Source organism: Ranitomeya variabilis, chromosome 1 (assembly GCF_051348905.1).
Source record: "Ranitomeya variabilis isolate aRanVar5 chromosome 1, aRanVar5.hap1, whole genome shotgun sequence".
In the NCBI taxonomy this organism is placed as follows: Eukaryota; Metazoa; Chordata; class Amphibia; order Anura; family Dendrobatidae; genus Ranitomeya; species Ranitomeya variabilis.
In genome coordinates, this window is record NC_135232.1 from 1,052,560,376 (window position 1) to 1,052,583,360 (window position 22,985).

Sequence of the window (22,985 nt, forward strand, 5' to 3'; positions counted from 1 at the left end):
GTATTTTTTTTTTCCTTATTTGACCCATTATATTACGTCACTCATAACAAAAAGTGTCTTCTGTCTGCAGCTCATGTCGAGTGGCTTGTTGGAGACCCTGAAGTTCAGTGTGCTAGAACTGCAGGAACATCTGGACACGTATAACTCCAAGCGGGAGGCTGCAGAGCAGGTAATCTCCATAAACTGTTGAATTGAGGTGGCCATAGATGGCTCTTGGAAAGGAAGGGAGAATAAGCTGATGTCAGACACTCTGGCGGTGACTTATCTCCCCTTAGATGTTGAAGAGGGATGTGTGGCGCTCCAGGTGAGAGGATAAGGTGCCCAAGTAGGGTTCCAACCCGTAGTCCAATAATAGCAGGAACATGACACTAGCGCCAGATCGCAGAGACGCAGGTCGCATTTGAGACAGTGCTATCTACATATTCTAAGAACTTTACAGGCGACAATCCGTTCCGATGAAAGTCTGAATAGACCGAAACGTTAATGTATGGATTGCCAATAAATCTGTTTTCGCTTTTACTATACATGAGTACAAGTTTCTGCCATTATCTCCCCTTAGAACAAGGAAATGGGCATATTGTAATCCAACAGTCCTATCCCTTCTTTTCTCCATTTTATGATGATTAAGAGTTGAGGAAACGCACATTTACATTGTGATTGTCTGAAATTGTCAGGTTTAGGTCAATGGTCATAATATGTGTGTAGACTGTAGGTATAGTATAGGAGATCATGGGGAACTATGGAGACTATTAGAATTTCACACGTGATCATAGAAAGCAATGAGAGCGGGAGGAGAAGAGTCAAGGTTCAGCCAGTGGCATGGAAAGTCCTAATGTCCACAGTCATTCTGGCCTGCAGTCCTTCTTCCTTTCCGGCCTCTTGTATAATATTACACTGTAGTGATTCACATGCACATCGGCTGTCCATTAGCTGTGTAGTTTGGTAATATTAGTGTATGGGATGTTTTCATAGTCAGAAATGGTGTCCTGTATCCTTCAATTTGATCATAAATTGCTATTACAATTAATATCCACTCTGTGCAAAAGTGCCGGGTTATGGATACCATGGTGTGATTTCTAGTGGGCTAGTTATATATTTACCTACCAATTTGGTATTTGCTGCCTTATTAATGGCATTACCAACGTTGACTCTGACTTTTGCCATATATTTCATGGAGTGTTTTTGAGGTGGATCGATTACTTCTGATTTTAAACTTAATTTCTGAAAGGGGTTGTCTCATGACAGACACTTGGATAATGGCATAACATATAGATGTATCTCTTAATAAATAATAATCTCTTTATTTATATAGCGCCAACAAATTCCGCAGCGCTTTACAGACATTATCAACGCTGTCCCCGATGGGGCTCAAAATTGAAATTCCCTATCAGTATGTCTCTTAGAACAGGAATCCCCCAAACACCATTGTGACTGGTGCCCTGGTGCAGTGACAGTAGAGGTGGCTGCGAATGTGCCGCTCTCTTCATGCACTGCAATGGGATAGTTCACTCTTGTCTGTCATGAGTCAACCCCTTGCACTATAGACGCTCAGAGTTGGTCCATCTTGTGCCAGTGAATCAGTGAACAACATTGAATAAAACTTTATACTTTGCAGTCAGCCTTGCGAATCTGGTGTGATTGTGCCCCCATTAGGATTCCCCGTTTCCCTCAAGTACCCTGCTCTTCTAGTTACATGCGCACTCTGACTGTGCAAGTGCTTAATATATATGAACTGGTTTCCCATTTTCTCTAGGCTGCATTCTCTAGATTACACCTAATAAACCAGGGGAATATGTTTTTACTGAATAAAGTATCGCTGTAACCTGGGATTGTCATTTAGTAACTTTTTATTACAGAATTTTGTTGTTTTGCAAGCACAGACCTTTCTGCCGCAAACAGGTTATCCTGCAGCCACGACTGTCAGTGGAAAATCAGATTTACAGTGGACATTGGGTCCATGTCACTAATTGAATCTGGCACTGTATTCCTCAGAGAGCCTTTCCTCCCCACCCCCGTCTCGCTAATGCAGATCGCTACGGTTAATTCACTGAGTAGCCTTTATTAAATTGAGCCGGCCAGGCAAACACATTCTTCTTTCCTCATTGTTGCTGCACTTGAAGGTTGGCCAGAGGTTATACTGATTACTACAAGGAGTCTATAAATAGCTGGAAATGAATGGACGTAACTGCTTTCTTATAAAGCATCTCGTCCTCCTGTAAGACACGCACTGCAGCACTTACTGCCTACAGCACCCTGGCGTGTACGCAGCGTGCATCCACCCTGTGGAAACCTGCCATGTGCACTAATGTATACATCCGGGCCTATGAGAGCAAAGCATAGAGGGAATCCATCAGCAGGTTTTTGCTGCCGCTTCCTAGAGCAGTGAAATATAAAGACAGAGACCCTGATTCCAACGATGTATCACTTACTGGGCTGCTTGGTGCAGTTTTGATAAAAATCCCTGTTTTCTCTGCTGCAGATTTCTGAATGCTGAGCTTATGCTGGGGTTATACACAGCTCATGAGTGTGGCAGACTACCTGGCACCAGGTTTATTAGCCCTGTAAGTGATACATCGCTGGAATCGCGGGGTCTCAATCCCTAAATCATGCTGGTCTCAGAATAGGTGGTAGAACCTGGTGACATTCCCCTTTAATTTTTGCAATATGAGGTTTTGCTCCTCTCTAGTATACTCTTTCACTTCATGGTTTTCAACATCTGTTTGCTGTGTATTCTATAGAAGCATGTGCATGCATTACTAGTTCTGATTATGACAACCTACTTTCATATGCCCTATATATCCGACACCTAGATGTCGTAGAAGGAAACCCCTCCATGACCTGAAGATGGCTGCAAACAAGGAGCGTCTCCCTATTTTATGGATCTGACCGCCCGTCAGTTTTGTGGATCGGCATGTAGTACAACCCCTGGCAAAAACTATGGAATCACCGGCCTTGGAGGATGTTCATTCAGTTGTTTAATTTTGTAGAAAAAAAGCAGATCACAGACATGGCACAAAACTAAAGTCATTTCAAATGGCAACTTTCTGGCTTTAAGAAACACTAAAAGAAATCAAGAACAAAAAAATGTGGTAGTCAGTAATGGTTACTTTTTTTTAACCAATGGAGGGAAAAAAATATGGTATCACTCAATTCTGAGGAAAAAATATGGAATCATGAAACACAAACAAACAAAAAGCATTAAAAAACATCACTAGTATTTTGTTGCGCCACCTCTGCCAGATCAGCTTTGCAGGTTGGAGCCTTGTCATGGACCATTTTCTTCAACTTCCACCAAAGATTTTCAATTGGATTGAGATGCGGACTATTTGCAGGCCATGACATTGACCTTACGTGTCTTTATTCAAGGAATATTTTCACAGTTTTTGCTCTATGGCAGGATGCATTATCATCTTGAAAAATGATTTCATCATCCCCAAGCACCCTTTCAATTGATGGGATAAGAAAAGTGTCCAAAATATCAACATAAACTTGTGCATTTATTGAAGATGTAATGACAGCCATCTCCCCAGTGCCTTTACCTGACATGCAGCCCCATATCATCAATGACTGTGGAAATTTACATGTTCTCTTCACGCAGTCATCTTTATAAATCTCATTGGAACAGCACTAAACAAAAGTTCCTGCATCATCACCTTGCCCAATGCAGATTCGCGATTCATCACTGAATATGACTTTCATCCAGTCATCCACAGTCCACGATTGCTTTTCTTTAGCCCATTGTAGCCTTGTTTTTTTATGTTTAGGTGTTAATGATGGCTTTCATTTAGCTTTTATGTATGTAAATCCCATTTCCTTTCGGCGGTTTCTTACAGTTCGGTCACAGACATTGACTCCAGTTTCCACCCATTCGTTCCTCATTTGTGTTGTTGTACATTTCCTGTTTTGGAGACATATTGCTTTGAGTTTCCGGTCTTGACACTTTGATATCTTCCTTGGTCTACCAGTATGTTTGCCTTTAACAACCTGATTTTAGACACAGCTGACTGTGAACAACCAACATCTTTTGCAACATTTACCCTTTTTTAAGAGTTTGATAATCCTCTCCTTTGTTTCAATTTACATCTCTCGTGTTGGAGCCATGATTCATGTCAGTCCACATGGTGCAACAGCTCTCCAAGGTGTGAACACTCCTTTTTAGATGCAGACTAACGAGCAGATCTAATTTGATGCAGGTGTTATTTTTGGGTATAAAATTTACAGGGTGATTCCATAATTTTTGTTTGGTTTAAAAAAAAAAAAAGTAACCATTTTTTGTTCTTGATTTCTTTTAGTGTTTCTTAAAGCCAGAAATTTGCCATTTGAAATGACTTTAGTTTTGTGCCATGTCTGTGATCTGCTTTTTTTCTACAAAATTAAACAACTGAATGAACATCCACCAAGGCTGGTGATTCCATAATTTTTGCCAGTGGTTGTAGAATGGCCACCATGGCGTAGACGGCTTTTATTTATGTGGCGCTCGGACTGCACCCTGTAGCTAATGAGAAATTGATGAGCTGTAGAAGTGATTATCGGTATTCTCTTATCCTTATCATTTTGTGTCTTTTTCAATCACAGTGGTTGGACAACTGCAAGAAAACCTTCAGTTCTGGAGACGGCTGTCATGCACAGAATATTGAAGCCCAGGTAAATGCCCTCCAGTCCTCCGCTCTGTATATACTGTACATCTTTCCAGTGGATTGTGCCCACATGATGATGAACAGACTGCCAGAAAAATGAATTCACAGTGACTGAAGATTTAATAAGTATTGCCAGCTGATAAGATGTAATCTAATTACCCGGACGTCACCCGCTATAACAATGTTACTGTAATGAAGCTTTTAAATACTTTCTAATGCGCTGCATTCTCTGCAGGTTGGGTGTGTGTGTAATACCCCTGGAGTAAGGCCAGGATATGCCATGCTTAGATGTGCAATGAGCTGTAATAACCCAGCCAGCCCATAACAAACCTATAGCAATATGACATATAGCGTCCGAGCGGCTCCGCGAGCTGCTGCACGCTCCTCGTACACTACTACTAATGTGTGTCGGCTTCAGGCGCGAGAGCAATAATCCTGCCACAAAGCGCATTTGCCACACACTATTGTAGTTAGTTTCCCACCATGATTCTTTCTCCCAATTATAGCCGATGCTTCTACGCCTCATGTGACGCAGTAGCATTATTGATGTCGTCCATGTTTCCCTACTCTTAGAGCGCTTACTGCTCTTGGAATATCTTCTTTAAAAATTTTAAAGGGGAATTATGACCACAGCAAGTGGCGACATATTGCTTGTGTTGGGTATGTGCACACATTATGTATTTGGCGCAGAAATTTCTGCATCTCTTGGCAGGAAAAACCTTGCATAAAATATGCGCATTTTTTACTGCATACTATGGAGTTGAGCAAAACTTGTGCTGTAGTTGTCTGCTTATCATACGTGCCTGGTGAGCTATTACCGCAGTCCTATATAACACACTGGCCAGGGATGTTTCTCCCCCTTACAGGGCTACATGATGTGACAGGTGACAGCTACCTTCAGTGTGACTAGTAAGCTAAGGAAGGTTACATATAGTGTGATTTGTTTACCTATCCTTTGTTGTAGCACGGCTTATTGTTCTCATTTACGTCTTTATTCAGACCCGATGTCCCTGCTCTCCTGATGTAATACCGTATCCGTCTATTATCAGTCAGTGGGCTCCTTATTGATGCCTCTGGTGGTTGTCATTTGATTGATACGTCCGATGCATGAATTCTGTGTTTCCGTTTTGATAATAAAAAAAAAGTGCAAACCCAACTCAGAAGTGCACGTGGCCAATGTGCCGCAGAGAAGATGAGCGCAGTACAGAGCATTGTGCCACACAGCTCAGCTACAGGGATGTGTCTGCCGACTGACAGCGACCAGATCAATTCCAGGTCATGTGAGATTAGGAAAGCAAAAGTGCATTAACCTAAATCCAGGAGGAAAATGATGCTCTAAAGTGAACCTGTGAGTCAGGTCATTGTGACTATTTGCCTGAGGTTTTACAGAACTTGGTCTATAACTAACTTTCCATCTTTTTCTTCCTTTGTTTTTGTGACCTGCTCACCTTCTTGCTTAGCAAATGGAAGTTCTAGCAGTAAGTGATGGTTCTTGATTTCTCCAATACTAAACATGTCAGATCCAAGCCTCTGGCTTTCACCTGTCTTGTCCGGTTGTTGAGCTCGCAGTGTGCTGCCGTTGTAAGATTACAGTGTGCGCTGGCTCCACGTAGCGTTTGTCCATGAACTGGTGACCGCTCGTTAATATGTTGTAGCTCGGGAATTACCGGGTGTATGTTACAGTGTAATCGTGCCATTCCCTTTCTGTCAGGTCACTTGTCTGAAGAACGTAGAATCCGTGATATATAATTTCACTAGGAAAGATGGAAGATAGAAATATCATACTGAGCAGTTTGTGTTTCCAAAGTCTTAGTGTCCACAAAACAGTCCAGGGCCGGATACTGACACTCCTCTCATGTCCATGAACAAGTGTCCGGGATGTGCCAGTAATAGAAAAGCACCAGGTGACACTTCATAGCAACAAATTCATAGATGCATCATTTTAGGTCATTTTATTTAACTTAACATTCAATATATGTAAGACCCTCTACATGCGCCCCCCCCCCCCCCCCCCCGGTCGTATTTCTTTACATTCGTCCTTTCCTTCCATGGAGTTTTCAGTCCTCGTCACACCAGACATTCCCGGGCACATGTCATGGTAACCATTTGAGCGTGGGAGAAGATTGAAGTATAAGGGCATAAGAATAGAAACTTTGCATGTACAGTATTTGCTTGGTGGGAAGGAAATGGCACCAGTAGTTACAGAATGGGATTGTAGTAGGGGTAATGCCGGGGTCTCCACCTTCTAGTTCCTTCAAGCAGTGCCCAGATGCCTAGAAGACGTCATTGAGGTGGCAGCGATGCGATGCGGTGTGGTTTTAGGGTCCAGGTTTTGGCCACAAGTCACATTGAACACTATGGTGATCCGAGTTTCGTTTACTTTGAACCTTCTGGAACTGGGGCTTGCAGACATAAAAATGACATATTATATTAGTCTGAATGAGGCCTGTCTTTCTGAACAGCTGCTTGCACCAAATTTTTCAACCATCCTTGATGCTGTCCTAAGTGAATCTGTCACGTCCAGGAATGCTACTTACCTGCAGATATTGGGGTAATCCGTAGATAAATACTGTGTAGCCTGCTAACTGGAACAGCGGCTACAGGGAGAAAATGAAGTTTTATTCTCCATGCTGCCGCTTGCTTCCGGTCATTGTGGAGGTGCTTGGGACTAACTCACTCTCTAGCACTTTGACAGCCTGCTCTGCACACACGCTGAAGAACAGGCTGTCAATCATAGTGTCAGGAGTGATGACTGTAACAGCTCCCTTCCTGATGACTAGAAACAAGTGGCTGCAGGGAGATAAAACTTTTTCTCCCTGTAGCCACTGCTCCAGTAAGTCAGCCACACAGGATTCAAGTGATATTTACCTGCAGATTAACCCTATTTCTGCAGGTAAGTAGCGTTTCTGAACTTGTAAGCCCCACTGTAAATTATAGCTGTTTTCAGACACATAGCAGATTTGGTGTCCATGATCCACAGCCGCGGTCATACATGTGACCCTTGTGAAAACCTCAATAATTGTCCCAACCGTTAGCATGTGTGAGGGGCCGCATGGAGGATCATTCTGTAAGGATCTGTGGTCGGTGGCTCCTCTCTGCGTGCTTAGCATTGTGTGATGAGTACCGGTGAGCCTACCGGCAGGCAGTCCGCACATATCTTATGTCCAGCATTGTTCCCCATCTAGTGGAGCAGACATTCTCCCAGAAAGATCGATATCTCTAGATTGTTTGCTTGCTATTTCCTTCTTGAAATGAATTTTCTGGGCTGCTTGTTTCTAAGTAGCACGTGTGATTGCGTCCTCCATGTTTTCCATTTAACACAATTCTCGCCAGTGTGTAGTTAATAGAAGCCTGACCTTCCTTTCCTGTACTAAACCAGTAACCCATACGATTGCACAAGTTGTTGTATGGACGCTGCTACCTTGGTTCATGCCATGTGATTTTTTATTTTTTTTTACAGGAGCTGGAGCTTTGTCGGAGGCTTTACAAGCTTCACTTCCAGCTTCTTCTGCTCTTCCAGGCCTACTGCAAGCTCATCAGTCAAGTGGATACGATAAAGAAGCAGACGGAGGTACAGTACACCGAGCACGGTCAGATGTATGGCAGGATGAGAAGGACTCATTGCTAGGTGCCCTATATATTCCAGAAGTCTGCCACCACTCCCGTATGTAGCATTACTGGTCCTGCCACCGCTCCCGTATGTAGCATTACTGGTCCCGCCACCGCTCCCGTATGTAGCATTAATGGTCCCGCCACCGCTCCCGTATGTAGCATTACTGGCCCCGCCACCGCTCCTGTATGTGCCATTACTGGTCCCGCCACCCCTCCCATATGTGCCATTACTGGTCCCACCACCGCTCCCGTATGTGCCATTACTGGTCCCGCCACCTCTCCCGAATGTGCCATTACTGGTCTCGCCACCCCTCCCGTATGTGCCATTACTGGTCCCGCCACCTCTCCCGTATGTGCCATTACTGGTCCCGCCACCTCTCCCGAATGTGCCATTACCGGTCCCGCCACCCCTCCCGTATGTACCATTACTGGTCTCGCCACCCCTCCCGTATGTGCCATTACTGGTCCCGCCACTACTACCATTACTCACCCTGCCAGCTGCACCCAGTTCTGTGAATGCTTTCACACATAAGCAGATCTTGCTGAAATGGCTCTGTGCTCCCTCATCAGCCATGTCCCATATAGCCCTGTGCTCACGATGGGAAGCCATATTGGAGGAGGGTAGCATAATCTATGACGGCATTGGATAAGCGGCAGTTCCATGATCTCCCATGTCCCACCACTGTACAGTGTGGTGATATTCAGAGTAGTTACTGGAGCTGTAATGAAGTCCATGTCTTTAGGTCATAAACATGTCAGATGAGCTGTGCCAGCTGGAGGCCTCCCTGAAGGAGGCAGAGGCCTCGTCTAGCATCGGCATCGAGGACTGCGACTTCTCTGAATTCTACCAAGCAAGCACAGATGTTGCTGTCCACTCGCTCATCGAAGCCCTGAGAGGAAAAGAGTTTGTGTCTGCCATAACTCAGGTCAAGGCATTCAGGTAACGTGTGAGCGGGGGGCACGTGGGTGGGGGGCGCTTCCCTGGTGATCCCTACTAAAGCTTTAGGAATGATTCTAGATAATCACTGTCCAAAATCCATCCTAAATGTAATGAAAGCTGTCTATGGTGGTCTCCACAAATACTAACAAAACGAGGGTTGTTTTTCACTAGCACCTGGTATGTGTATTTTCATAGTAACCTCATAGCATTGCCCGTGCTGTCAGGCGTTTTGGCACTACGGTTAGAGGGTTTTTTCTTAAACCATGGGGCTTACAAGAATTTTTCAATTGAGTGTCATTAAAAATTTTGCACTGTGTCTTTTACAGACTTTGCTTCGGTCTGTGGCCATAAATGAGCTGAGACGAGCGCAGGAAAAGACAAACACTCAGACCAAGCTCACCGACATATTCTCAGTTACCTCATTCTGCAGCCGGCAATAGTCATTGCAGCACAGAGGCTATAGAAGGAAACACTACGAACGTTTTAATGAAACTTGGTAGCAAAATGTATTTTATGGCCCCAAATACATGATTCCAGTAAAAACAAAAAGATGCAATCTGCGGACAAGGGTGGCATTGTTTCATAAAGGGAGGGAAATAAATCAAGATGTCTGGGATTAGAAACATTGTTTAAGAAGAAATATGGTGATCTCTTGTCTAATGTCTAACTCTATGTAACGCTGCCATGTTTAATTGTATACTCTGCTTTTTGCTTTCTAGGACTATCTGGCCCAATGAGATATTTGGCAGCTCAGAAGACGATCCCATCCAAACCCTGTTGCACATATATTTCCGACATCAGACTCTGGGCCAGACTGGCAGCTTTGCCATTGTTGGCTGCAAGCAGGACATGTCTAAAGCCAGCTCTAAGCTGATGGAGCTAAACCTAGAAATCCGCATGTCGCTGCGCCTGGTGCAGTCATACCAGCTCATATCTAAAGCCAAGCCTGGCGCTGGTCTGGTGAGCACGGAGTTCTGAGCCCCGGCTGCTGAGTAGGCCTGAGACTTGAAGCACTGGATGTCTAATGATCCTATGAAGCACCTTCCATAATTACTGTAAAATACCTTAGAACTGCAGCCTTTTTCTTTTTTTTTTTTTTTTTTTTTTCCTTTTCCTGACTCATACGTCTGAGCTCCAGCAAGTGGGACATTCAGAGCCCAGATTGAGAAGTTGAAAAAATTGACTTTTTAGTTCTGTACAGTAGATTTAAGAGTGAACATTCTTTTCTTTTTCTTTGTTACATTTGTACCACCGAAAAGCTAAAGGGCTTACGTGATGTACAGTTGCAATACGGCCCCTCTGCCTTGGAGACGGCAAGAACCAGAGAGGTCTGATGGTGGACTGTAGTGACTCGCCCAAAGACCGCCTTTGGTTCCTAGTCACACGAGAGTCAATATGACTGATGAATGCCCCGCGACATGCGGCATTGGCAGGAGATGACCTATAAAGACTTTGGAAACCATTGAACTTTTATTATGTCGCCATTTTTGTTCTTGGTGTCTTTGTTTTGTGTTTATTTTTTTGGCCCGACATGATGGGTGACCGAAGGAACGCATGGTTGTATCTAATGGTATGAATGTTTGTACATAGTCTTCACGCATGCCTCAAAGAAGAGTACTATGACATTATTTTTGGATAAATTTTTATTTTATTAGATCTAACAACTCATAGCTTGTAAATGTTAGGGCCTCTAATTATTTTAAACTGGGCTTTCCCCAGGGTTTCTAAAAGAAATAATATATCTTAATTTTATTAGATTGCTGCTCAGTTCTCTGACCAGTGCTTATGGTATAAATATCGATAACTAACCTAAAAAGTAGCTGCCTGCAGAGACTTTAATAATGTATATTTAGATATTTGCTGCCAACAGCAACCTTCGATAGACCAGATAACTTATTTTATTCTGTATATATTCTAGAATCTACATATGGTGGAAAACTAGTAATTTTTTTTCTTTGTAAATGTGTGCAATTTAGTCTATTATGGTGGTCTGTGTACATAGTGGATTCTGGAAGGGCCACGCATCGGCGAACGCGTCATGTAGCCAAGAATATATCAACAGTTCCTTGCTGTCATCCATAAATTATTCTACTAGGAAACTGATCTAGAAAAGACTAAACGGGAAAAGCTACCAAAAATCTACATTCACTGTACAAAAGAAATGCATATAAAGGACACGTTCTTCAGCACAACCAAGATTACAGGTGTCTATATATACTGATCACATATTTTGTAAAAAGAAATGAATGTAGCCCCATGATTCCTGACGAAGAAGGAATACTCTGCAATTTTTATACGCCTTTTACCCACTGTGATTAAATGGAAAAAAAAAAAAGTATATATTTATTTCTGTACGCGAGGATATGTATTCTTTATAGAGGACGCATTACTTGGCATCGCCTTTTCATTGGACTGCCGAAAAACAGAATTAAGTTCTGTGTAAATTAACTGTTTAACACTTGGAACCGGCTGACCTATGTCCTGTAGGTGCCCTGGCTTTGAAGAGGTTAAACTGTCTGCACTCTAAAAAACTGCAGGTATGAACCTGTAAGAGGGATCCATGTCACCTGAAGGAGCCACCGGACCCCAGCGGAGCGGCCAATCTGACCCGTCATCATGGCACATTAGTACTAAGCAATCACTATTTTATTTCCCCCCAGAAGGGCATGTGGTACTTTAGATGATCTTATCGATTTCCCTAATATAAGACATACTTACCGGGGACGAGTAGTTTTATTTAGCAGTGCATTATTCCTTACATCCTACCAGCCATTTCTTTTTTTTGTTAAATAAAAGATTGTGTAATGTTACAACCTTGTTTGTCCGTTATTGTGAAGGTCATAAAGGGTGAATTCCTATTTCATCGTCACCATCCCTAAGAAAGAAAATAGTGAGGACATTTATCTATCCGGCCGCTCAATGGATCGCAAGACATCGCCGTTCGAGTTCTTGGGACAAGGACCGGAACCAGAATCCCAAGAGTTTTTTCTTTGGTGTCTTCTGGTCAGAATAGATTCTTTAGCACTAAATTTGACTAATTTCAGGTGTAGATGCATTCATTTGAGTGAATGAACCAATTGTGCAAAAGACACTGATCAAACTTGGATGAGGAGAAGATGGAGATAAGATATCTCCATCTTCTCCATTATGTCAGGTGGACTGCATTCAGATGACATTCGACTGCAGTCTGTTTTTCACAGATTAATTGATTTCCATGGCCGATTGAGATCCAAATATTGGATGAAACTCTGGCATGCTGTGATTTTTTTTTTCTTCTCTTCACGAGGAAATTATCAGACAGGTGCACAGGCCCATAGATTAACATTGGTCCGAGTGTGATCCAGTGTTTTATCGGATCAAACTCTGACGAAAAATACGGTCATGTTCACCTGCGTGATTTTCAAAGTGCAATCCAGTAGGATTGCTTTGGAGTCGTTCACGTGTCCATTTTTTTTCTGCAGTGAAAGTGTGACCAGGGGAAAAATGCATCATTTCCATCCAATATTTGGATCACACTCTGCCATGTAAGTCAATGAGTTTGTGTAAAAAATTAGACTGCTCTCAAATGACAAGTCTGTGGAAAGGTGTACTTGGTGGCGGAATTTGGTACTTGTGTATTTTACATAAGACCTTACTCCGCATTTGACTGGATTGTACCCTAGAGAAATAAATTGGCACTGACACTGGGTCCAACCAGGTCTTAAAGATTCTGTACTGGCACAGATCAACAGGTGCCGGCCGGGTGTACTGCACCTGATTTATTCATAAGACCAGGCTGCCATTCATGGAATCATCACTCATCCTCCAGATGTGAAAGTATCAGGTGCCAGCTCGCCACTATAAGAGTGTGGTCTATCCGAGAGTATGTACTCTACAAATACCAACACAGGGCTACATGTCTTGCAATGGCACAACACCAAAAAGATGCAGCAAATTTAGAGGCATATATTCAATTTAGCAAAGACTTTATTTTGCTTATTCTACACCAGGTTTCCACAAATTAATTTTAGCAAGCATTTAAAAAAAAAACAGTCAATTAAACTTTAGACTGTTTGCTTCTGAACACAGTGTCTGGGTTTTATTTGGCACCATTGATTCCATGGTGCTGTACATTAGACGGGGTTACATAATACAAATATCACTTACAGTAAACAAACTAACAATGACAGACTGGTACAGAGGGAAGAGGACCATACCCTTGCGGGCTTACATTCTACAGGGTTGTATCTTATCTTCTGCTGAGACATAGTCTGAGCAAATTTACAAACCTAAAGGCCCAAATTATCAGGACTGAACTTCTGCATGGCTGTGCTGAGGAACAATGCACTGGAGTAAGGATATGTCACTCATGAAGGTGTGTACCTTATGAGCATAGCCTGTCTTAGTTTTCTTTACTAGCCTACAGTTCTGGTGCAGTTTAGTATAAACTGTAGGTTCGACTCATCAAGACCGACGCGTGCTGGAGGTTCACACTCCTTCATGAATTAAACCTTGCCACAAACCTCACTCCAGTCTAGTTCAGGATTGGCTTTCCTGGCCCTCCAACTCCCCTTATTTTGTTGCAGCTGATAGAAACTGGCATGAAATGGCCAAAAGATGCAAATTGTTGGCACATCTGCAGCACTTTACATTAAGTGGGGACTTGTACAGATAAATACAGAGTAACACAATTCATCAGTTACAGGAGCAGTAAGGGCTGTGCTCACACTGAGGAAATAAGGGGAGACACAAAACGTGAGTGTGCTTGCCATTTTATGGTCTAGCCAACATAATAAATATGGGTTATGATAAAGCTGCAGGATTTGGTCATCAGCCAGTATCCAAGTACAGTTACTAAGTGTTATTGGGTGTATGTGGAGACCGATGAATAGAAGGGACCAGATTCTGTGGAAAATTTACAAAAGTGTCAACAGGGAAGAGTTGATTAGTGTAATTAGGTGATAGGCTTGACTAAATAGATGTTTTTAAAGCACACAATGTTGTGGACTAGGTATTAATCTGATCATCTGGGGAAGTGTATTCCAGATAACTGGCACAGCACGAGAGAAGTATTGGAGGCAGAATTAAGAGGTTTGACTTCTGGAGGATGTTAGTCATACATCAGTTGCAGAATGTAGAGTAGGATGATGGAGATATAGGGTGTTTCAAAACTGGAGAGCCTTGTGGATGAGGAAGATGTTTATATTGTAGTCTGTAGTGGATTCAACCAGTGCAATGACATGCACAGGGAAGTGGCATCAGTGTAGCAGCTGGACAGATATAAAACACTTATTCCTGCGTCCAGCATGGATTGGAGGGAAATTTTAGCAAAAACTCAGAATATAAACACGTGCACCACTGCTGGCTTTGGCATACACATACTGAAGTAAAAAAAAAAACTCACTCATGTACGCATGGCCTTAGGAGAAGAGTGAACTGTCAAGTCAGTTAACTGTAATACCATAGAGTTCTGCCATGTGCAGTGATGAATAGAGGCTGTAGCAGCCAACATTTTGCATTTAAGCTCTCCCCCTCCCATAACCTATGTATATTAGTGCTGGCACCACTCAGTGCATGCAGGCAAGTGAACTGCATATGAACAGAGGTGCATGGCAGCAACTTCATGCACTTCCATCACTTGCCTGCTGAAGTCAGCTGCAAGCTTCAGAAGAGGGCACTGTGACAGGGAAGTGGATGGAAGGAGAGTTATTTTCTAATCAGCGATTACATGTTGGGCATTTTATCGTATTGAGGACCGTGGCCTGAACATTCTACCACATGGATGCATTGTGGACTTTACAATAGATACTTAAATTACCTGAGTGATAAGTGAAATAATGACAGGAAGCCAACTGATGCAGAAGAGGAGGTACCACCTTTATTCAGTAGGTTTCCTGTCCTTAGTGGGCAGATACCCTCAGGTGGTGTGGTCATGGGAGAATGGAAAAAGTCAAATCTTTGGCATTGTGCTATACCTATATTTCTCTGCCATATCTGTACATCATTTTTTTTTTGCGTTAAAGGGGCCCACAGAAACCTGGAGCCAGCACCTGTTGATCTACTTACCTACTGCCATCTTCTCTGGTATCCAGCACGGTTCAGTTCCCTTTTAGTGACAAATGCCCTTTACGCTCTAGCTTTGAGCCTGAAGTTTGTTTTCCACCACAATGTAGACCTACAGAGCGTCATTCTGCCTCCATAAACTTTCATTCTAAAAGCCGCTTCTGGATCATACCGATCATTGTGTGACCCAGAGACTGAGGAGTGGTGAGGTCACTCAAGAACATAATACTGGATTGACCATTAGATATACACAAGTTTAGGGGGAAGAAAACAAACATGTTGATGGCAGGGCTTTAAAAAGTTGGCTGAGAGGTGTAATCAAATGCATACAAAATCAGTCAAACAACTTTCTCTTAACCCAGATATTTTATTCAGTATAATGACAGTTGTGCTGTGTGGATTTTTATTGCATTACATGCTGTATGTTTAATGACACCAAAAAGAAAAAACAAAAACATGCACATATCTGGCCTAACTGTGGGGAAGAGGACTAAAGACTGAACTAAATGATATACTTGAAGCTGAAGGTACTGTCACAGGAGAGCCTCTTGCCCTTGCATCTTCCACACAGGTCTTGCCGGTGGGGTCTTTTAGGGTCTACATGACGCTCTTTCACAGGACAGATGCACCTTGTCTGTTTGCAGCTCTGCAAAGAGATTGTTACAGATACAAGAGTTATGTTTCCCAACAGTTTTCTGTGAATAATTCTGGATTTAAATATAACTGACATTATATCTCCGAGATAAAACCACTGTTACTTTGCTTATTACACTCCTAAGAACTCTGGAAAAAACTACTGCGCTGCAAGTCTGCATGAGACACAACAATGCCTTCAGACTGCAGTGCCCAGACAAGCTGGGGGTCTTCTGTCCTGAACTCTGCCTCCCCCAGGCAAATAGGATGCTGTTCAGTTTGGGTACAGGAAAGTGCAGGTGTCACAGTCCACACTAGGGAGCATTTACAGGACTTGTTTGAGCCCAACTCCAGATTTCCTGACCAGAACCATGCCTTGTACATGTATGGATGGATTCATGCCAACTGATAACCATAAGAGAAAAAACATCCCTAAGGCCTGTCCCACACGTCCAGATAATTCCAGTACCGGAAAAATCGGTACCGGAGTTATCCGTGTCCGTGAGCTCACGTAGGCCATCCATGTGGCACACGTGCGGCAGCCGTGTGCCGCCTGGGTACCACACAGACCGTGCAGGAGACAGCGCTAGAGATGAGCGCTGTCCCCCCAACGTGGTGCTGAAGCCGCCATTCATATCTTCTCTCCAGCAGCGTTCGCTGGAGAGAAGATATGAGAATTTTTTTTTTTTTTTAAATTTTAATAAAAATCCCTGTCCCCACCCCCTGTGTGCCCGCCCGCTGTTAATAAACTACTTACCTGGCTCCCTCGCTGCTTCCTGTCAGCGCTGCAGCTTCCTGTATGAGCGGTCACGTGGTGCCGCTCATTACAGTTGATGAATATGCAGCTCCACCCCTATGGGAGGTGGAGCTGCATATTCATCACTAATGGGTGGCACCACGTGACCGCTCATAAGGGAGAAGCAGCGGCGTGGAGAGGAGACATCGCGGGAGCTAGGTGAGTATTTCTCTGCATCTGCAAGGGGCCGGGCGGCGCACTGGGGATGGGAGGACACTACCAAAGTTTATTTTTAACAAAAAAATTAGAAACAATTGATCTTTCATCTCTTCTCTCCAGTGAACGCTGCGGGGGAGAAGAGATGAATTAAGCCTTCAGCACCACGCGGGGGGGGGGACAGCGCTTACTGTAGCGCTGTCTCCAGCACGGAACACGGACTGCACACGGAAAACATCCGTGTGCGGTATGTGTTTTACACGGACCCATTGACTTTAATGGGTCTGTGTAATCCATGCGCTCTCACGAACACTGACATGTCTCCGTGTTTTCCAAACGGACACACGGTCAGCGAAAACACGCTGACATGTGCAGAGACACATTGATTTTAATGTGTCTACGTGTGTCAGTGTCTCCGGTACGTGAGGAAACGGTCACCTCACGTACCGGAGCCACTGACGTGTGAAACCGGCCTAACACAAAGTTTAATGAAGAACTCCTAGATCTAAGTTAATTGTGCCTACATACAACAAATTGTAGCAGACCATGATTTGGTCACGTGCACGAGCCCCAAAAACATAGAAAACAAACATGGTTGCCTTTATTCTAGAAAGTGAACCATCCTCATCAGGAAAGTGGATCTGAAATTGATGTAATCACATGAATTCCACTTCAATACCAGACATTATACAACCACTTTAACCAAATGCATAATACAGCCTACAGCTGTAGAGGTCTTGGTCTTTTTGTGACTCTTGGGTGTTGTCCAAATACCCAAAGAGCAGTATTCCGATATCGCCATTGACTCCAATGAGGAAAACTGGCAAGAACATGAGACGTCTGACGCCATGTCTCTTTTTAGCCAGACAATAGTGTAGTTGACCACACTATTGTGTCCTCTTTGAAGTCAATGGCTGTTGGAAACATGTCCTAATCACTTTCTCCAGAGGGGGAGGGTGTGAGGCCTACAGAGTCATAAATGGGGTTGGTGTGAGCCCAGCCAAAAGGTGCCCTAATTAGTGTGAACAGAATTATTGGGGCAGGCACTTACCTGGCACATGATGTCCTCCACTCGATAAGGGTTAAAGGACTTCTGACAAGTTCTGCAGAACTGTTTGAAATACACCTAACAGAAGCAAGAGTTAGCAAGATGTCCTACTGCTTGCATCACCCCACCATCCTGCCACAGTGAGCCCCCCACACCGTGCACTAAATGCCACTCACCTTGTTGGTCCCCTGCACACACCAAACATATGCACTTTCCCAGCGGATGTTGCAGTCTTTACAGTGGTAATAGCCATACTTTTGTTCTAGGAACTAAAAAAAAAACAAAACCAATTTTATTTCCCCTTGCCTACATCTACTGCCAAATGGGCTTTTTTTTAAATTAATGTATTTTGTATTTTGCTTTCTTTAAATGCAATAAAAACACCAAACCATGTAGGTTTCTCAGACCTGTGCCAATGTAGTGTCTAGCAAGCCTAATCTAAGCTCGTGCACCTGTAGGTTATTCTTAATTGGAAGGCGAGTAATTGTTAATTTACCCAAGCCAAGAAGTAGTGCATCATGACATAAGCAGCAATAAAGACAATTGTCCAAGCCAGTCACAACATAACATTGCATGGCTTCAAAATCAACACCAAATTTGTACATGTGAATTTGGAGACATGGAAGTGCAACAATTCCCGGAACACTAGATGTGTGGATCCTTTGTAAAGTTTCAGGTAGGTTCCTGTTGTGTCATCCCACCAGCCCAGGACAATCCACACCTAGCACTGCACTTGTGTGTAGAAGTCTACTTTTAACAGTTCAAGCACAGTGGATGCGATTTCTTGGACACATGCCCCCTGTGCAGTTAGACACTGGATATGCAGTTTTTAAAGCAGTTTATGCTTAGGGAAAAATATAAGAAAAACTTATGCACATGGCAGCACGGCTATAACCTTTAGTGTATAAGGGCATGTTCACACATTACATTTTTACAGCACCAGAAGCCAAAGCACTGGCAGGGAAAGTGAACTAGTTTCTCCCTTGCGCCCCCCTCCCTACGGCCTCAATTAAATGCATGAAAAATTAATTGAAAGCATTGACATGCCACAGATAAAATATACATGATAACCCATACGTTGATGGTTCAAGTCTGCAAGCAAGAGATTACAGAAGTTTCAATTGCTTTGCTGGCACCAGACAATACTGCATAGCGATCTTGTAAAGAGAAGCCGCTTACCTGAAATCTTAGCCTTGTCTGCCCTGGTGAAGGGGCGGATTGGGTCTCATTCTCATCCGCTGTTTTGGCTTCTTTGCCTTCAGTAGCCTGTTTTTTGCCCTCTTTATCACTTGCAGTTGAGGGGACATCATCTTTTGCAGCCTCTACAGTTTTCTGCTGGGCTTCTTCATCCTCCTCCTGGAAAGATGGCAGTCTTCCAGCAGCGGCGACAGGCGAGTACACCGCTATTGTTCTGGGGAAGCGTACAGTCTTAGTGGGAGATGCAGGACTTTCTTGGTCAGACAGAACTTGCTGAGGTTTTTTGAGGGTTCCTGGCCTCCTCCTGATTAGTGTTCTGGGGCCCAGGGAGCACTGGACAGACACATCCTGTCTGGGGTTCACCTGGATGCCCACATCTCTGGTATTGGCTTTCCTTAGTCTTGGGGTAAGGTTGGGATTCACCTGAGACAGGATAGCCTTTAACTGAGCTCTTTGGTAGTTATCAAAATATTCTCCAGTGTCACCATAGTTGGACAGGTAGTTCTTCTGCCTCCAGCTCATCCCTTTATTTTTAGGATTAAGATACCTGAAGGAGTAAGGATTGTATGTGGAATACATGTAGTTATCCATTGCCTCATCTGTGAAGCTAGCCATAATGTCTGGCCAACAGTTCAGCTCCAGGTGGTGGCTTAAATAGTGTTTGACTTGATTGGCCATGAATCTGTGGATTGGGCACAGCTGATGGAGTTCAGCTTACAAATATCCAAGGAAAGTTAGCTACGTACCTGCACCATAACAAATCCAAATACAGCGACAATTGTATCGTCATGTGGTGATTTTTTAGCATTTTCCGATAAGACCACTTTCCACCATTTTCTATTAAATGTTACACAATAGGGCTTGTTATAGAGGCAAATGGATTCAAGGTGGATGTCCCTTCGGGTATGTGCACACAATGTGTTTTTCAGGTGGATGTAGCTTGAAACCGGCTAGAAAAAGAACCATTACAGAGAACATAATACACAACCGTGTAAAAAAGACTTTCTGTGCACTTGTGTTCAGTCTTGTGGAGCTTCCTTTAATGGCTTTAGGATTCCAAAGTCATGAAGTGGCTCGAAGAAGTCACCAGATATTCTTCAGGTTATTTCCACTTGGAAGCAACTTGCTATTATTGATTAAATTATAAAACAAAATGGTGGAGCTATCAGTAAAAAAAAAACAACTGAAAAGAATAGAGAGAAGATGCTTCAGACAAAAAGACCACGTGAGGTTTTTTTTAAGCTCCTTCACCTTGAAAAACTTGGTGGGTTCTCAAGCATCTTAAAGACTGTGTGTGCACATGTCTTAGAAATGAATTGGGAGAGTTTTCCAAGATTTTTTTAAGCAGTTTTTAATGAGGATTTTGGAGAGGCTCTAACAACTGTTTGAGCTTGGCATAAGAGTATGTTCACACTGATTTTTTTTTTTTCAGCATTTACAGAAACAACGCTCAAAAAACGATGAGTTTCTGCTCCAAAAACTCCTGAAAAGAAACCTGTGTGTACTGGTGCTAAAGCTATGTTCCCATCATAAGCTTTTGGTGAGCTTTTGATGCAACCGGTCCATTCTTCAGACATTTTCTGCTAAGAAGCGGCTCCGTACTTTACTTTGGGAACGTTTTTTGAGCATTTTTACCTTCAAAAATGCTCAAATTTTAGGCCATGTACACACATTGAGTATTTGGTGAGTCTTTTACCACAGTATTTGTAATCCAAAACCAGGAGTCTGTGATAAATGCAGAAATGATCATGTGTTTCTATTATGCTTTTCCTCTGATTGTTCCACTCCTGGTTTTGGCTTACAAATACTGAGGTAAAAAAAAAAAAAAGACTAAATACTGAATGTGCTAAATGAACTTAAAAGAACGCCCACAAAAAGCTGCAAAAATGACACATAAAACTCTCAAGAAACATCTTAAAAATATTGAAGAAAATGCTTAAAAAGTGTGTACAAATCACTTTAGGAAATGCCTGAAAAAGTGCAAAAAACGCAGAAAAAAACACACTGAGTGTTACCTGAAGGAGGTTTCTGCTTGAAAACTTTGTTAGTTTTGCCCATGTACAAAACATTGTGTGAACATATCCTAAAAGAACGGCTTCTTGTTGATGCACTTCACCATCACTAGCCAGCAGTGAGGAAACGGTTATAGTACATCAATGGCCCCTGTAGAATGAGAATGTAACTAATACACAGGTGACATGACCATGGACGCTGTTCGTGCTGATAATGGTCTGATGCAACAAGTGACTGCAATTATAAGGTGATGTTCACATGCAGCATTTGTTGAAGACATTTCTGTTCCACATCTTTAAATGCAGTTTGTAAAAAAAAAAAGGAGATTCTGTACAATTAAGAACTGAATGTGATTGAAAATCCTAATTATAAAATGCACACCTTTTTATTGTATATTACCAAGGTCTCCCCTCCCTTAAAGGGGATGTCTGGGCTGAAATGAAAAATGCCGATAAGACTCATCCAACGTGACTGCAAGAATCACATAGAATGACTGCAGACTTTTCATTTTAGGTTGGACAACCCCTTTAAGAAAATTGTAATGATTTTCGACAAATAATTCAGAATGTCCAGACAGCCATGAGAATCCACCCATCAAAACTAGACTGATATTTTTATTTTATTATTTTTTAGATGGCAACCCCAAACTGCACCAAACTAGAGTGCATAAACATATCCTGAGATTGCATTCACATCAATATATATTGTGCGGTGACAAGTCTCAAAGCAAAGCTCACACAGGTTTTCGACAGGTTTGCACCCTATACTTGTGAAAATAATCTAATGAAGTAAAATATGAGCTTTCCACAGTGATAATCACTATTAGGGTACGTGCCCATCATCAGAAATAGTAGCATTTTGGACGCAAAGTGAGGCCCCCTTATTTTTAATACCCAGCTGAGGGAAAGCAGACAGCTGGGGGCTGGTGTTATTATTCTGGGAAAAAGCCAATATCCATTAAGCTTCCCAGGATATTAATATAAGCACACAGCTGTCTGTGTAGCCTTTAGTGGTTATTAAAAAGGGCAGACATAGAAAACCAGCTAGAATATTGAAAGGATATATTAAATTGAATAACCAGAAAAAACGTACTATCCTTTAAAACGATATTTTACTATTAACTTATCTAAAATTCCAATAAATAAAACTCAATTGTATGCAATCAACATCAGCCAACTGGGTTGGGTAAGCTAGAAAAATAGGGAGAAATTAGCAAATATGCCTGACACAGTCCCTGTAGGTGGCCCTAAAGTGTCTTAAACCTACCTACCAGCGGAGGTTGGCACCCTAGAATTCGATATGGCGCCCCCGCTCACCGTCGACTGTCCCTTCTCACCCTAGTAGGGTCCTACTTGCTACCCACACCCAGGTACCCACAGACATACACACACAAATTGACCAATAGGTCACACTAACCAAAAAACGTGAAAAAGTGAAAAAAGAAAAAAGTGAACGAAAAATTCTAAAAACACTGCAGACATTGCTGCATAATTACACTAAATAGCATGTACCCCACAGTTACCTCAAAAAAGTTTTTTGAGAAAAAAAGAAAAAAATTTTTTTGGATAGTGCAGAGTTATGGGGTACAGCGGGGCACAGTTGGAGTGTGCTTAGTTAAATATTCAGAGGTCATGAGTAGTGAAGCCTCTAATAGATGTAACAGTAGGTCACTGTCTTAACCACTAACTAAGACAGTGACCTACTGTTACATCTATTAGAGGCTTCACTACTCATGACCTCTGAATATTTAACTAAGCACACTCCAACTGTGCCCCGCTGTACCCCATAACTCTGCACTATCCAAAAAAATTTTTTTCTTTTTTTCTCAAAAAACTTTTTTGAGGTAACTGTGGGGTACATGCTATTTAGTGTAATTATGCAGCAATGTCTGCAGTGTTTTTAGAATTTTTC

At 42.7% G+C, this 22,985-nt stretch overlaps 2 protein-coding genes across 15 annotated transcripts in view; one reads left to right on the forward strand and one right to left on the reverse strand.

The window, feature by feature from the left end:
* Nucleotides 1–12,002, forward strand: part of FRYL (FRY like transcription coactivator) — a 332,520-nt gene extending 320,518 nt beyond the window's left edge. For 11 of the 14 annotated variants that reach the window (XM_077279795.1, XM_077279798.1, XM_077279794.1 and 8 more), the window contains 6 exons: nucleotides 71–169; nucleotides 4,576–4,644; nucleotides 6,098–6,115; nucleotides 8,098–8,208; nucleotides 8,993–9,189; nucleotides 9,909–12,002. In XM_077279795.1, the coding sequence (XP_077135910.1) occupies nucleotides 71–169; nucleotides 4,576–4,644; nucleotides 6,098–6,115; nucleotides 8,098–8,208; nucleotides 8,993–9,189; nucleotides 9,909–10,167 (753 nt within the window). In that variant the 3' untranslated portion in view covers nucleotides 10,168–12,002. The remainder of the gene's footprint in view (nucleotides 1–70; nucleotides 170–4,575; nucleotides 4,645–6,097; nucleotides 6,116–8,097; nucleotides 8,209–8,992; nucleotides 9,190–9,908) is intronic. The other 3 variants (XM_077279789.1, XM_077279801.1, XM_077279802.1) reach the window with 1 other exon arrangement.
* A 3,576-nt stretch (nucleotides 12,003–15,578) lies between these two features.
* ZAR1 (zygote arrest 1) lies at nucleotides 15,579–19,688 on the reverse strand. The gene is made up of 4 exons (XM_077274919.1): nucleotides 19,044–19,688; nucleotides 18,041–18,133; nucleotides 17,868–17,942; nucleotides 15,579–15,877 (listed from the first exon to the last, which is right to left on the reverse strand). The coding sequence occupies exons 1-4, from the start codon at nucleotides 19,674–19,676 to the stop codon at nucleotides 15,734–15,736; spliced, it is 945 nt and encodes a 314-aa protein (XP_077131034.1). The 5' UTR covers nucleotides 19,677–19,688; the 3' UTR covers nucleotides 15,579–15,733.
* Nucleotides 19,689–22,985: the final 3,297 nt, after the last annotated feature.

Bases quoted from the DNA above. Each gene is read 5' to 3' on its own strand.
- ZAR1 (XM_077274919.1), bottom strand. From the start codon at position 19,676: ATGGCTAGCTTCACAGATGAGGCAATGGATAACTACATGTATTCCACA. The intron at 17,943-18,040 runs GTGAGTGGCATT...TGCTTCTGTTAG, and splicing joins GTGTGCAGGGGACCAACAAG to GTGTATTTCAAACAGTTCTG. The intron at 15,878-17,867 runs GTAAGTGCCTGC...ATCTCTTTGCAG, and splicing joins TGGAGGACATCATGTGCCAG to AGCTGCAAACAGACAAGGTG.